Source organism: Molothrus ater, chromosome 3 (genome assembly GCF_012460135.2).
Source record: "Molothrus ater isolate BHLD 08-10-18 breed brown headed cowbird chromosome 3, BPBGC_Mater_1.1, whole genome shotgun sequence".
NCBI classification, from domain to species: domain Eukaryota; kingdom Metazoa; phylum Chordata; class Aves; order Passeriformes; family Icteridae; genus Molothrus; species Molothrus ater.
Window position 1 is genome coordinate 57,058,237 of NC_050480.2, and position 16,511 is coordinate 57,074,747.

At 35.8% G+C, this 16,511-nt stretch overlaps 1 protein-coding gene across 1 annotated transcript in view; it reads left to right on the forward strand.

Moving 5' to 3' along the window:
* Positions 1-135: 135 nt before the first annotated feature.
* AHI1 (Abelson helper integration site 1) overlaps positions 136-16,511 on the forward strand; it is an 82,368-nt gene continuing 65,992 nt past the window's right edge. Inside the window, exons 1-10 of the mRNA XM_036380625.2 lie at positions 136-587; positions 1,428-1,549; positions 8,064-8,692; positions 9,235-9,395; positions 9,703-9,916; positions 10,828-11,017; positions 12,509-12,604; positions 14,045-14,230; positions 15,218-15,358; positions 16,338-16,470. Of these exons, the coding sequence (XP_036236518.1) occupies positions 578-587; positions 1,428-1,549; positions 8,064-8,692; positions 9,235-9,395; positions 9,703-9,916; positions 10,828-11,017; positions 12,509-12,604; positions 14,045-14,230; positions 15,218-15,358; positions 16,338-16,470 (1,882 nt within the window). The 5' untranslated portion in view covers positions 136-577. The remainder of the gene's footprint in view (positions 588-1,427; positions 1,550-8,063; positions 8,693-9,234; positions 9,396-9,702; positions 9,917-10,827; positions 11,018-12,508; positions 12,605-14,044; positions 14,231-15,217; positions 15,359-16,337; positions 16,471-16,511) is intronic.

The following is a 16,511-nucleotide window of genomic DNA, read 5'->3' on the forward strand; positions in this document are numbered from 1 at the left end:
GTTTCATGTAGTTGCTTGTCTGCTTTATAAAAGTACAAATGCTTTATATAAACATAAATATTTACAGATTTGTAATAAAGTTAGATTTGCTGACAGATACTAACCTTTGCATTGAAAACTATCAGCCAGGTTCCTCAATGATACTGTCAGGAGAGGAATCTGATTAGAATGGCTTCAATATAAATGGTTTCATGGGTCATTATTATTTAAATAAACTGTTGGATTTTTTAGAAGGCTGGAGGACAACAGTCCTGAATTATTTGGCTACCACCCAGAAATAGCCAAATAGCTAATTAAATTACTGTAATGTTGTTTTTTATTTGCCCTCAAATAATAGGTATCAGAGCTGGTATTTGATAGCAGAAAATTTCTAATAATTCAGACAAGTAATTCAGACAAATACTTATTTCTAAATAAAAAGTAATAATCTCTAATACTAACTAGCACAGATTTAATTACTAATTTGAAGTCTATGGACCACTTATGCTAATGACAGTTGTTAAATACTTTAAATAGAATGGTGATTCTGAGGAAGAAGCAGCTGTTATGTTGAGCCACTTCTAACTGAGGACTGAAAATGCGAGCAGGTAAGGATACTTTGTGTTTGGTTTCCTGTGTGTATTTTATAGTTAGAACTAGGTGCAAATGATAGAAGTTATTTCTGTCCCATATAAATCCTTAATGCTCCATTGTCACCTTTTAGAGTTCATGATTATAGCTGGTTTTCAAAGTGGTGTTATTTTCTCATTTTAAATTCAGGGGCTTTTACAAAAAGTTGTAATGACAGTGGTAAATATGCTGTAGCTGAATATTCAACAGCCTTTTTCAATGGTGTTCCAGGCTGCATTTTGAATTCTTAGTTACAAATTAAGCATTACCTGAGGGGGGCTAGAACACCTAGTCCTTCAAGGGTTGAAATGCTGCTGATGGCAGGGTCATGATTCACAGAAAGGCAGGAGTGCCAGCTCCTGGCTCTTACAGGTCTGTCTCAGGATGGTGCTGCTCTGGTTTCCAGACCCAGTAAGAACCCAGAGCTGCTGCTTCTCCTGGAAGACAGTGTGTCACCTCTGCTCATAAACAGGGAGGGAGGGCAGAAATCTGTCCTCTGCTTTGGCTAGCCCAAGTTTTGTGCTGATTCTGTGTGTGCTCTTCAAAATGTGCTTTCTTCAGGAGACAGGGTAGATGGTGCTGACTTCAGCAACAAGTGAAAGACTGGTGTGTGTGTGTGTGTGTGTCTGTGCAAAGCTGCTGAATTAACCTTGCATGGGTTATGTTGCCAGTGGAAATTCTTAACAAAGTGAATTTCTTGGTGAACTTTCCCTGATAAATAATTCTCATCTTTTGCAATTTTAGAGTATGACTGTTCACCTTTTTTAGCAATGGTGATTAATGAGATAGCAAATTATACTCTTGATTTCTTTTTGCAGTTGAAAGTGAGGCGAAGGCGAAAACCAAAGTCCGCTTTGAGGAGATCTTCAGACGCCATGCTGGCCTAGCAGACACAGAGAAACCAAAGAAAAAGAAGTTTGACTCTCAAGAGAGTATTGTGGTGAGTTACAACACATGCAGGCTTTGGTAGCCTTCCTTAACAGAAAAAAGATCAGGAAATTATATTGCAGAAAGGAGATGTAAGCATTTAAAAAAAAAAAAGAAGAGCAAAGTATGTTTCTGCATGTACCCATTGGTTTTGGTGTGGCTTTTATTTTCTTCTTTATGTACCAGAAAAGCATCCCTGTAACTTGGATGTATGCCAAAATGATGTAGACTATGATAGTGGTGAAAAGAAAGTGTCACATGCAGGCATGCACTTGTTTAATGTCCACCCATACTTGCTTTTCCATATTCCCTTCTCATAAAAATTTTCACAGTTTTTCCTAAATTTTTCATAAAATTTTTCAAATTCAGTACTGACTTTACTGGGAGTTAATTAGATGTTTGAGGGCTAGTAGAATTACATCTGTGAAAGTATTTAATTTTGAGAATACTACATCTGTGTAATATGGACGAATCTAATACAGCTGTGAATTGAGAACTGATGAGAAAACATAATAATATTAGAGATAATAAGTAATGATTCCATTTTCTACTTTTTTAAATCTCAGTAATCAGTGAATTTCTGCATGTGCTGAGCTTTGTGTCTTGAGTGGTTCCTTGTTCACATGTTAACTTTTTTTTGAAGATTTTGACCTCAGCTTGTGACTTGCAGCTTAGGAAGGATTCTATCGCCCTGACTTTAGTTAGATGACATTTTTGTTTGTGGCATATCTGTCACTAAAGGAGCCTCAGAAATCCCTCTGTGTTATGGTTCATATTGTAGTCTTTTTCCTGAAGAGCAGATAAAAGTTCAGTATGAATTTGTTCTGTATATACCTGATTATTGACTCAGAAGATTTGGAATTTGGAAAGAATGTAAATTGTTTAGAAGACAAATGTTCTGTTTTTTTAATTTCCTCCTGATAGGTTTTAAATTTTTAGTCTTTTTTCTTACAATTGGGTCCATATCAGATTCTGGAAATGAATGTTCCTTCATTAATACTCATTTAAGACAAATGGGTGGTATTTAATGTAATATCATAAGTGTTAGATGTAGTTATATATGTTAAGTATATTCAGAATAGATACATTAAACTTTGGTTTTATTTGTATTTGGTCTTAGGTTGACAATTTGAAGTTGGATTTTGTATGGACTTCTAAAAAATTTATATTCCTTGATGTATATGCTATTTAGTCAATAGTCTATACAAAGCATCAACTTGATGTCTAAAAATAGTACAGAGAGTTAGAAGGTGGAGTTTTGTCCTTATTTACTGGCATATATGTAGATAAAAGACTAAGTTCTTTCTCAGTTAAGTTTACTTTTTTAAGAAATGTGAATTTTAAATTCTGTAATATATAAATATTTTTGAACACATAATTGTATGTCCATATGCTACTATATTTTACTTGTAAATAACTTAAGCTTGCTTTGGTTTTAGAATTGGTTTCCATTCCAGAAGTCTCTGATGTGAAACACTAGTGTTTTGGGGTTATGTAGAAACACTTAAACTCACAGTGACCAGAATCAAAACTCAGTGGTATGCAAGCAAATTAAAAAGCATTTTTAGGATCAGTGTGGAAGCTCAAATTTCTGGCTTTGTTGAAGCTATAAATATTACAAATTAAACCACTTAAAAATTAAGGATTTGAGGAGAGCTTGTATTGAAACATATTACTGACCACTTGGAGTATTTCCTTAAAGTGTGACAAAGTTGCAGGAGCTCAGGTTGGTATTTTCCATGCTGGTTGCATTCAAGTAGAAATTTCTGTAAAAGCTTCAGCAAATAAACAGTCATTTCTCTGTAAAAGTAAATGCGTGTGGGAGTGGAAGAGTAGATAGATGGGGGAGGTTGGCGGTTTTGTTCCCATTTTCTTCATATGATTTAACTGTGCAGAGTTTCACATATCTTGAAATAATTTTAAATTTGTCAGTGATGTTTGGCTTCATGTCATGCACTTGCCATAAATGGTCTCCCAGCTTTGATCAAAAAACAGATAATGGTTCAGAGCCTATTTCCACTTGAAGTGTTCCAGTCTGTTTCCTTCCTTCGTCTTTGCTCTAGCCTTTTCTAAAGATTAATAAGACTTTTTCCCTTATAGTCCACTGTTTCTTTGAAACCTGAGTTCTGGAACTGCAGGGGGGTGCTCTGGTTTTAGATGACAGAAGTGAGGATAAGGAGAGTGCCTGCCTGCTTGCCTGCTCTGCTTTGTGTGCCTGTTGCCTGGAGAGCCTGCCTGGACAGCAGGGAAGCAGTCTGCTTGGAGGAGGAAAGGTTGATGTCTGTAGGGCAGGATGAGTTTGAAGCCACAACTGATAGGAATGAAGAGCTTGTAATGGAGATAGAAATACACATCAGCTGTGGCCAGTGAAAGCTCTGCTTTGCTGTTCAGTAAATAGCTACGGGGCAGTGGGTGTGAAATCTAAAGGCATTGTGGAATAAACAAGGAATTGAGACACAGTCAGAAAGTGAATTTGCTAATGTCCCTTCGAGGGTAGCCACCATATTTATTTTTTACCAATTGTGGCTCCTGTTACAACTTATTAGAATGACGCAAGCCACAGATCAGGCAATGTCCGGGTACATTAATCTGTCTAAAGTCATCGTGAAAATGAATGGATTTATTTCATTCAGTCTAAATTCTGTGGTTGAGGAGAGGATGTTTAAAAACTTTCTACCAGATGAAAAGGTTAGATCACTGTATGGAGGCAAAAATTTCTTTCTTAGACTGTAATCTGATCAGATTACAATATTGGGATGGACAGGCACTGGTAACTTGGGTTTTGTGTTCAAGGCAGGGCTGCAGCAGATTTATCTGGCTTGTAGGCTGAAAGGCACTGAATAATTGTTGAGATTTCCACTGGATTTTACCCCTTTGTTTCTTGGTATAAAATAAAAGAATTTATAGTAGGTTGACTATATAACTGATCCACAAAATTTCTCAATGTTTTCTGTTAGAATTTGGTGAAAAAATTCCAAGCCCATCATCTTATCTGTAAATTAAAGTTCTTCTATCTTTGAGTGTCTTGTATTTTATAGCCTTACACAAGCAATGGCAGTAAAATTGGTTTCCTAGTACATTTAGATTTTCTTAAACATCCCACCCAACAAGCTGTCATCACAAGTACATTCAGTAACAATCCTGTAGGTTAATGGCCTTTTATAAGCAGTACATATCAGTGTGGGGGGATAGAATATAAGAAAATAAAGATAGTGTAGAAAGTAATTGCAGCTGGGCCAATCATCAAAGATTAGGAACAGGCCTGACTTTAAGAGGCCACAGCTGTAACCAATGAGAAGAAGAGTGCTATAAAAGAGTGGGGTGGCTGGTTGAGAAGGGAACTGGAGTCAGTTGGCTGCTTTGTGAAGAAGAAAGAGTTAGTGTGCTGAGGAGCTGCCTTATGAGAAACATCAAGAAGGTATGAAACTTTTGTGATAAGGAGACAACAGTATGGAACCCTGTGCAATATAATGACAACATATCAGCATTTCAGTGAGCTGGCAGTGTCTGTCCCCAATTTTTCAATGTGTGCCTGTGCTATTAAGGGAAGAAATTCAGGTACCTCTGTAAATCAGGTTACTCAAGTTTCAAAAACACATGAGAAACACTCTACGTTGCCAGCTTCCACTCCACGTGTGTTTGAGAAGTCCTTGTGAAAAGGTGTGAGTCCTTTGAAAAGGCGTTGTCCCTGCTGACACCTGTGGGGCATGAATGGCAGTGATGTGACCTGTGATTGGCTATTTTTTAATTGTGGTGTGAGCCTTGAGTGTCAGCCCCTGTGTGTGTGCCTTGGCTGGCATCCATCCCCTGCTCTTCTCAAGCCAGTAGTGCAAGCAAGGCTGTTTCCGGGGGGAGTGCTTCCTCTGCCCTGGTGTAATGTGGCCACCGAGATGTTGTGAGACAAAGCCTTCTTATTTGTTCTATATTTTAAGCTGAGAAAGCCAGGTTTGGGTCACCACTCTGGGGTTACTCCAGAGACAGGCCTGTCTTACTGAGCTGCTTTTCCAGCCTAACTCTTTTCTCTAATTCATTTCAGTGTTTATGTATTGATGATTGCTCTTCGTTGATATCTCTCAGTCCTGTGTTTCAGAGAATCTATACTGGTATTCCCATCTCTGCCAGAATCCTAATCTGAAGGTTTTTATGAACCTCTTGGCTTTTACTCCATTGTTTTGTAACTTCTTTGCATCTTTCCTCTCTGTTTAATTATGTCATGTAATTACAGCATGTGGGAAAGGTGCCCTGAATTGAAATTGTACAGGCTATTTATCTGAGGAATTTATGTTTGACCTGCTGAAGCAGCTTTGTGCTGCCTGCAGTATCTATTAATGTTCCTGAAATTTGCTGTAGTTTGAGATTGTGGTGTGTTTTCATTATAGGAAAATGGCCTCAAGTTGTACCAGAAGAGGTTTAGATATTAGGAAAAATTTTTCCATTGAAGGATAGTCAGACATTGATTGCCCAAGGAATGGTGAGGGTACTATCCCTAGAGCTGTTCAAAAGGCACGTGTGTTTGGCACTTGGTTTAGTGATGCCAGGTTAATGGTTGGACTTGATGATTTTAGAAGTCTTTTCCAACCTGAGTGATTCTATGAATCAATGATTTTTTGTTGGTAGGCAAAAATAAATAACAAGTTCTAATAAGTATTTCAAGCCAGCTTTTGCATCAGGTAGATTCCTTTAAGGAGATTATTCTTGTGTATCAGAATTATTTTAGAAACTCTTGACCAGGTCATAGATGAGGGCTTTTTGTTTAGAATTTCTCAAATAATTCTACTACTTGCACTTAGTGGATTGATGTTTTATCAAATACAAAATCAGCAAGACCTTAGTTGTGGTGGTGTTCACAGGGGTCCAGGATGAGAGAAGAGAGGAGGATCTGACTCCATGTTTCAGAAGGCTTATTTATTATTTTGTGATATATATATCATATTAAAACTATACTAAAAGAAAAGAAGAAAGGATTTCATCAGAAGCTAGCAAGGAAAGAAGTGGAATGGAATGAATAACAAAAGCTTGTAACACTCAGAGTCTGAGCCAGCTGACTATGATTGGCCATTAATTAGAAACAACCACATAAGACCAATCAAAGATGCACCTGTTGCATTCCACAGCAGCAGATAATCATTGTTTACATTTTGTTCCTGAGGCATCTCAACTTCTCAGGAGAAAAAATCCTAAGGAAAGGATTTTTCATAAAATGTGTCTGTGACAATTGGCCACTGTTGGGTTTTAATTTTCAATATGTTTTAATCTTCATTTCTCATACTCTACAGTATATTCACAGAAATAAAGATAATCTATTAGAAACATTATTCTGTTCTGGGGTTTTTCTTAGTTTATACAAAGCTTGCTCTTTAGTTCTTTCATTTCCCTTACTCTGTTCCGTATTTAAGTTATCTCTATGAAATTTCTCCCATCCTCTTGAATCATTGACTTACAAATAAATGAAGTTAGTGGTTTCTTTATGTGCACATAAGATCAAAATGAAAGGACAATTTTTTTATACTTATTACACATAGTGTCCATTTTTACAGATGTTTGAGACAAACATGATTCTATGACTGAGAGTTGTATCCTGACTGGGAGGGAACAGTGTCTCTGTTGAGGAAGAAGGTGTTGGCAAATAAAACTTTGTAGGCAGATATGTATATTTTCTCCAAACTTTTACATTTTATGTGTTTTAAAGCCCTAATGTTTCATGTTGAATCTCTAAGAGAGATTTCTGTAAGACAACAGTGTGAATGAACCTCAGTGACTTTATAGAAGTTACGTCAAAGAACAGAGATCTCTGTGTTGACCTGACAGAATCAGATCTCAGTTACTCGCTGTGATCTTTGGGATTATCATAGAATGATAGTTTGGATTGAAAGGAACTTGAAAGGTGATCTAATCAAAGTGCCCTGCCATGATTGGGAAGCTCAGAGCCCCTTCCAACCTGAGCTTGAACATATCCAAGGAGGCGGGGAAGTGGCGCTATAACCTTTAGTAACCAGAAATAGAAACTTGAAGAAGAGAGAAAAGTTTACAATGTGTTTTTTATAAAACCATCAAGATGTGCTTAAACAAATGCATCAGCTGAAATTAGTTCTGGCAAGTGGCTTTCAGTATAAGAGACTGCAAACAACCGAGCCTGAAATCTGTCTCTAACTTGCATTTTCAGTGGATGAAAGTATTTGTTTTTGTGGTGCATGAAGTCTTCTCATCCTTCACAGTGTAAAACACTGGCGTCTGTTTATGGAGTAGACTTGTTGATTTCCTTTTTTTACTGGATGTGTGTAAAATTCATATGGAAAAGTAGTATGACATTGAGGATGAGGTGCCCAAATACCAAATGGTTTTTTTTCAGTGTGAATTTTCTGTTAACTTTCAATCTGTTGCTTGTCAGATTGAAACAACAAAATTACTAGATCTTTGATTTAATTTTACTTTGAGTAATGTTGCTGAAGGAATAACATGAAGTGCAGTGTTTATCCTTAGAACATGATTTTTAGTAAAAATATGTTTTATGTTCTTTTCATTTATAGCTTGATACCTTTAGAAATAATATTGATCTGTCTAAGGAAAGTGTGAATGATGAAGCAATTATAAACAACACATATAATCCTGAAGAAGAGAGCCCAAGATTTACAAAAAATATATTAAGAGAGAAAGCATCAATTGCAAAGAAAATAAACAATGATATTGTTAGTGGAGAAGAGAACAAGCAGTCGAGAAGAGAACAAGAGAACAAGTCGAACAGGAAGAAAAAGAAATCACTGTTACAAGAACAATTTAATGAGGAGGAAGATTTATATGAAACTAAATTGGGGAGTTTTGAAGAAAAGCCTAATGATTTTCCAAAGAAGAAAACAAAAAGTAAATCACAAACAGATGTACCTGATCAAGAAGGTGATAGAAAGATCAAAAATTCCTTGACTGAAGTGAGAAATGTAACTGAATTAGAAGAGGAAGAGCAGCTAATTCAAGCCTATCAGCTGCATGTGGCTGAGGAAGAGGCAAATGCAATTAAAATGAAAATGAGAAAGAAACTTAAAGAACAGATGTCTGAATCTACCTCCGCTGTTCAAAGGCATGAAGTTGCATTGAATAATGAAGTGGGCAAAAAGAAGAAAAAGAAGAAAGAGCGAGCAGTTTTAAGTGAAGCTGAAACAAGGTAACATGACAAACTGTGAATCTTACACAAAATGTTTCATTTTAAGATAGGCAGCAGCTTTCTGGTATATTGTTCATATTTTCTAAGTGATTAACTGGATGATTCTGTTATGAAAAAATAGTACTAAATCTTTTGTCAGAAGGCTGTCATGATTAATATTTAGCTCATGGATTCTTTTTAACTTTAAAAAAAATACTCTTCATTGCTATTTGATGTTTGTTTACTATGGAACTCGCTCTTAACTAACGTAAGATAGTTTTGTGCATGATTTGTTTTTAGTGATAAGTGATTGCTGTGATCTAGCAAAAAGGTATTTGTTTAACTCTTCACATAAATGGTTCTGCAATTGTCTGGAAATTAGGGGAAAGGAAGAGGGGAGAGGACTGAAAAAGGCAAGACACTAATGGGGCTGGGGGCTGTTACATCTTCAAGACACACAGATGATGAGTTGGAGAATTTCAAATGGATTAATAATGGCAGTAAGAATTGTATCAATATATGCAGTGGACTGCAGTTGCTGACAGTGATCCATTACCTTGCAGTGCAATGTCCCTTTCTGAGCTGCAGCATCATCATCCAGAAGCAGGTGGCAATGAAAGTCAGTCACCTGAAAGATTATTTACATCAGAAGGACAGAAACTGGAGGGAACCATGGAAAAGCAGAAACCTAAAGCCAAGAAAGTTAAGAAGAAAAGCAGAAAAGGTCTGCCAACAAAATGTTATAATACTGTACCTACTTAGCTGTGCTTTTTTTTTGTGCTGCTACAGAAATACTTCTAGATAATAGTAGCACAGAAGTGATTGAGCTGTTTGAGCTACTTATATTTCTTAAGTTACTCAATTGCACCTCTGTTCTTCCAATTCTGAGGCTCATTTGTGAGGATGTTTATTTGATAAGTCAATCTAAAATCTTGAAAATTCATTTACTGTAAGTAAATTTTGTTTTGAGTGGGGACAGAAGTTACTATGTTCCACTAGTGACAGTTTGTTTACTTTGCTCCAATTTCTAGAAGAAACCACAGAAGTTGCTGCAGAAACTGATGAGGAAATGAAGAATTCAGAAATTTCAACTCAATCTAAATTTGGTTTTGGCGATGATCTTGTTTTGGGAGTTTATATCCATCGATCGGATCAACTTAAAATTGATCACTTGGTATCTCGTCCTGTGGTCAAAATCCATATTGTTGATCAGAGAAGTGGCTTGTATGTGAAGAAGGACTATAGGTGACATTTAATAAACTGTTTCTGTTATCACTGATTACAATAAATAGGTATACTCTTCCCTACAAAATTAAATATGAAAATGAAAACAAGGGGGTATTTTAAGCTTGTGTAGTTCATTAGTTTCTACACCTATGATCAGTGTGTGTGTATAAATATATACACATACCATAAATGAGGGTGATGTTTTTCTTTTCCTTTTGGCACTTCCAAGTGCTCTGTGCTGCTGTATTGCTCTTGAGGCTTCCCAGGGCAGTGGTCACAGCACCAAGCCTGACAGGTCAAGAAATGTTTAGGACAATGCTCTCAGGCACGTGGTGTGACTCTTGGGGATGGTGCTGTGCAGGGCAAGGAGTTGGACTTGATGATCCTTGTGGGTCCCTTCCAGCTCAACATATTCTGTGAATTTGTGATATTTCCAACATAGCTCATTCTGTATTCTTCCCAGACGTAAAATTTCTCAAGTGTCAGAAATATTTAAAAGCCAAAAACATGTAAGCAAAATTCTTGTAGTATAAATGATGTCTGCCTTTTATATTAAGAACTTCTAAAATCCTTAAATGAAATCTAGTTCTTTATAGTCTTAATTACTTCAGTTGCTTGTTTCCACTGTCATTTTCCATAATTTTCCTGAAACCAAGTTTTAATGGTGCTAAAGCAGTAGACTCCACCATGATCATCATACATTAATTTGCTAAGAGTAACTTAATTGTTAGGATTTTCTTCAGCCTGTAGTTTTTCTATATGCATTGCAAATTGTCTTAAATTTTCTATGGGTTTAGAAAATTTTTTCTAGAATCAGACAAATAGTATCTTATATGTTTCTTAGCTTTCAGTAATTGAAAATACTGTTTTGTTCAAAGTTGTTTTTTGAATGCTCTAACAATTGTAATTCTTTGGAAATCTTCAAACAGCAAGAAGGAAGATTCATCTTATGAACCAGGAGAAAAAGAGCACATTCTTCCTATAGTGACACAACCATGTGACTTTAGAAAGTCTAAATCAACAGTTCCAGAGTGGGAAGAACAAGTAATATTTAATGAGCGTTTTACTTATTTTATTCAAAACACTGACGAAAACCCTCAGGTTATCCTGTTTTTTGAGGTAAGATGAAATATTTTGCATCCGATTTATGCGCATTCTGTGTTTGGTTTGTTTCTTCAACAGTATCTATTTGATTCAATCAACTGTTTTATTTCAGTTAAATTGGGTTAATAGCATAGCTCTAAGGTACAAAGTTAAGTGGAGATACCATGAGTGGGGTTTTTTTTTAGGAAAGGAGCTTGTTTTAATAGTAACAAGGAGTACAAAGCTTTTTTCCAAAATCAGCTCTTAAACTTCTGGGGAAGGCTGGTATGATACGGTGGATATCACTCTTTTTGCGTTCTTGAAATCTGAAAAGAGGTTTAAGTACAAGAAACTAAAAGGTAGAATTTGTCTGCGTGCACCTCATTGTACCAATGAGCAAACCATTGCATTGTTTCCATTAACATTTTACACATCCAGCCCTCCTGTCCCAGTTTCCATAAAGTAATTATTAATTTGTCCTCCAATACAATTATGTTTAAAGGAAAAAATTTAGGTCATATATTCGACATAATTTTTAGCTTAGGCATTTCAATATTTGTACAGAGAGATTCTGTAGAATTAACATAAAAATGGAAACCTAATGCAATAAATATTTTTCGTTCCATGTTTTTTTTCCTATTTCAAATAGATTGAATATAATTTATTGCCATATGTTTCCTAATGTTTTGTGATGCTTGTAAATGAACATATTTATAGAATAAAGAGTCCTTAATTGCTTAACAAAAAACTAATTACATTTGTATGTAAAGATTCTTCTTGGAAATAATGTTGGAACCAAAAGTATGATTCCACTGAAAAAAGGCTATTTGAGTTCAGTGTGGTTTATGAAATACAAGTTTGAAAAAAGTATTATTCTAAGGGTTTTTTGTATATCATATAAACTTCCTGGTGTAGTGAAATATGGGAACATTCAGGTCCCTGACAGAAAAATGAAGACTCATAGGCATCCCTGTAAGTGTTCAAGGCCAGGTTGAATGTGGCTTTGAGCAGCCTCATCTAGTGAAAGATGTCCAAGCCCATGGCTCAGAACTCTGTGATCTTTGAAGGCTCCTTCCAACCCAAATTGTTCTATGACTGATTCAATGACAAAACTGATAAAGCTAAAAAAGAAAAACTAACTTTTTGACTGCCATTTCGCATGTAGATTAATATGCAGCTGGTTTTAGTTGTCAGATTTGTGATCATAATGATTTCTGAATTATTAAGAAAATTACACTGTATTGTTTTTTATCTTTTATTGAGATGTAAGGGGAGCAAGAATAAGTTTTTTTTAAGACTAGACTTCTTTTTTAATGGAGCTTATAAATAGTCATCAGGTAAATGCATAAGGACCTGTTATTTCTAATTTCATACTTGTGTGGAAGAAACACTGGTTTTGTAATTTCTTAAAATTTAAATATGTTTAATTTAATGAATTAACCAAGAATATTTTCAGTAGTTTATTATTATTTACCATAAAGTATACATCCATTAGAAATACATTTATATTTCTGCTGATACTTCTAGGTCCTTGATTCTCCAAGTATGCATGAAGTGAGAGCCAGTTCTGATGTAAAAATTCAGGAAGGTCGCTACCGAAAAATTTGTTGGGCATTTCTAAAGGTACTGTAAATATTTAAATGAAGATAAAAAATCATAAATCTTTTTATCTGAAAATCTCTAATGGTGCTAAGGAGGAAAGCATTTTAAAATATTTTCAGCAACAGAGATGGAAGAAAAAAATCCTTGTTTGCTTGGCTGTTCTCCCATTTTCCTCATCTTCCACTCCATGAAATCAACACAGTAACAGGCTTGACATTAAAGCCTATTTTATGCCTTTTTCAAGAAAATGTAGAATGTGTAAGATTTTTTTTGTTGTTGTTCATAAAGTACAGAAGCTTGTTTTCTTTTAGGGTTTTCTTTGCATTTTTGTGAATGTGAAGAAAATGACAAATCCACTAATTTCTGTACCTCAGCTGTTCTGTATTCTAGTGGCATTTTCAGTTGTCCGGTCTTTGAAAAGACTCACTAACTTAATTATAGAATGCCTTTCATTTTCAGTTGCAGAGTTTGAAATACTGTGGCAATTGAGATACAAATGTGCCAAATGTGAGATATGGGTAATTTAGCCAGCCCATGTGTACCTTTCTACCCTTTTGAGAGAAACTTGAATGTGTCAATTACTTCTTTGAGAGCTGCCAAACTTCAGTTTCCCTGAGGAATGTTTATTTACACTCCCCCTGTGTGTGATAGCCATTGACTATCATTGAGCAGTCCACAACATAGAGGAAATGGGAGAAGATAATGGACTGCAAGTGTAGGTGAAGGGATGGGCCTCCATAGCAATTCAATACAGAGATTTCTCTGAACTCTGCCCAAGAGAAAGCTACTGGAACCAGGGGTCTGCTATCCTGTGTCTGTTACCAGAGCTGATAGGAACTATGCATCCAGGCATTCAGTACAGCCTACTCCTGAACAGAGGGAAGAATAAATTTTCAGCTCATAATTATGAATAAAATAGTTGCCTATTCTTCATTCTTACTACATCTGCCTGCATTATCCTTTTATCTGTATCAGCCATCGTGGAAATGTTTCCATTCAAGACTGACCAGTGTTAATGGCAGTTATTCAGTTCTGTTATTCTTCAGTTCAGTAGAGATGACTCTGTCTGCTCTGAAGTTGGAGAGGTTGCTACGCTGCTGTATCTTCTGCTCTGAACCAAAGCCTTACCCAATGCCCTTCATCGCAGCATTCAAAGAGGACAGATTTGGAAGAAGCTGTTTGTGGCTTTGCAGTCCTTTGAGATTTCGTTGATTTTAGCAAGTAGTAGTTTAAAAAAAAAAAAGAAAACAAGTACTGCAGAGGTCTTCCCACTTTCAAGTTATTACTGCTGTGAAGCATCTTTTGAAACTAGACTGCCATCTAAGATTTAATCCTCATTATTTGATCCTGGGAGGATTAAATGGGAAGTGATTTCAAGAGTTTATACTGTTAAGTTAGATATTAGAAATTATCAATTACTTTTGTATTCATCTTTCTTCCTCTTTTTAATCACCCTTCCAGCTTGTAGGTGCAAATGGAGTTCTAAACGTTGGTGGAAAATTTCGTCTGCAATTATATTACCCACCTTCAAGGACCAAGTCACATTCAAATGTTGTTGAGGTTTATGACTGGTGGGCAAAATGTCCTAGAAATCGTTACCCATCAACTTTATACGTAACTGTAAAAGGCCTGAAACTGCCAGATCATGTAAGTTAAATATATAAATATATTTAGAAATATGCAGACTTTTCTGTAGGAACTAGTACCTTGGTAGAGCATGTGAGTCTGTGTTTGTAGGCATGTATATAAAAGCTGTGCTTACATGCAGTATATAAAATATATAATAAGAATATTACATCTCAAAATCGGTGTTTCAAACTCAGCCTTTCATAGGTATCTTTGAAAAATAGGCATACTTTTCTACCTACTTTCTACCTACAGCTGAATATTTGCCGCTGTCATTCTGAAAACTTTCTTGAAGGTTAACATTTCTTCTTCTTAGCAGAAATGCCGTTTTTAAGTCACTGAATTCACACAGGTGTAAAAATTCTTTGAGAAAAGATGCAAGTTACTTATCTTTGCTTCCCTGCACCCTCTAGCTGTAATGAGCTGTATTTCTTTTCACAAATGAAAGCTACTTTAAGAATAGGCTTACAGTGGTACGTGCTGAGATGAGCATTCAAGATAAATATGGTGTTTTCTTTTCTGCAATGCAAGTACAATATTGTTCTGTTATGTAATTTCCCATTTGTATTTAGAGCTGTAATAATACCTTCTGCTCACTTTTGAAGAGTGGTCTGTGGAAGCCTGGTGAGATGTGCACCTTCTCAGTAGTACAATACAATACAGCAGTGGAGTAATTCTAATTTTCACTGACCTTGACAGTTACTAAGAGATAATTGAGTATTTGAATAAGAGATAATTGAGTATTTGAAGAGATAATTGAGTATTTGAAAAAATTGGGATACCATTGGATTTGACACAACTTTGGAAACTTGGATTGCTTTCTGACTCCTGGTTACTTTAAATGACATTTTGCAATGCAGTTTTCATGTATTAAGCTTTTCCAATCTCTGTATTCCAGATATAAAAATGCAAGATATTTAAATTAAAAGTACCTTTTAACCTTTCTAGAAATTACATTGTTCACTTTAAAATATTTTTTCCCTGATACTTAGTTTTGTTTGCCTTAAGGTGGGTCCTTCTTTTCACTCTATGGCAGCTGTTCAACAGGAACAAAGTAATACAGCACTGTCTGAGCTCCAGAGAGAAAGATATGAACCTTCTTTAGAGGAGAAAAAGGAGCCATTTAAATGGTCAAGATTGCCTGGACAGGTGAAGCGTTTTTCTTTCAATTTTAAATGAAAATAATTTAAATATTTTTATAAGTATTATGAAGCAAATAATTAAAATAATTAACAAATATATTAAAAAAAATACAAAACTCTCATAGATAGTAGAGGAGGCTTAACCTTAGCAAATGTGGTTGATTTAACTATTTTTATACCAGAACAGTCAGGTTTTTTTTGTCTGCAGAATTTGCTAAGAATTTGAAAGAGTGAGAAGTAAGTCAGGAAGCCAGTTCTCAGACTTCAGCTTGATTAGAAATATATTTTCTTGAGTTTTCTTTTTGTTTGTTGAAGACATTTTTAAACTATGAAAAGAGAAAGCGCTTATATTGAAGAACCATGTAGCTACTGTGGATATTGCCCTTCACCTTAAACTTTGAATTTAGTTTTGGAGAAAAAGCCATTGGGTCAAAAAGAGGTAATATGTTGGGAGAAAGGAAAGGGGTCTAAAATACCAGTTTAGTTTTTTGAGATGGTTCATCTCTGGTTCTGTCTTTAAAAGTCAGATATTTAAATATAGATGAGGAATGTTAAAATGGTTTGGTAGAAGACAAAAGGTTTGAGTGCCTGCGGTTGGGTGTCTGAGTTCACACTGCCGTCATTAGTCACTAAAAGGTGAGCTTAGTCTCCTTAAACAACCTTGACTTACAGTCTAATTCCACAGCTTACATCACTGATGCTAGACATTGTTAAGCATTTCTTAAGATTGAAGAATTTATTTCAATTTTTTTTCTAGTTTTTTTTAAACATGCTAGTTGTTTGCAATAATGGGGTAGAAAGAGAGACACATTCGTGGGGCCTAAGTTGTGCTGCAGAACTGTCTCTGTCTATAATATATTGAATTTTACTTTGCAATGCCATTAAGATGTTACTAGCCTTTTAGAGCTTCTGCATGTCAGGAGCTCAGAGTGTGTTCCCTGCATCAGGTAGTTAATATTCCTACCAATTGTTCCCTGAAAAGCCAGGCTTGCCGCATACCCAACAAGCCCCTGTTTTCCCTGCGAGGTGGAGACCTGGGCTGCTTCTGTGTCCGCTTCTCTCATGACGGGAGAACGCTGGCAGCAGCATGTGCAGGAAGGAACGGCTATCCCATTGCTTGTAAGTTTAAATACGTTTTGGCTTTTTGCTTATAATCCATG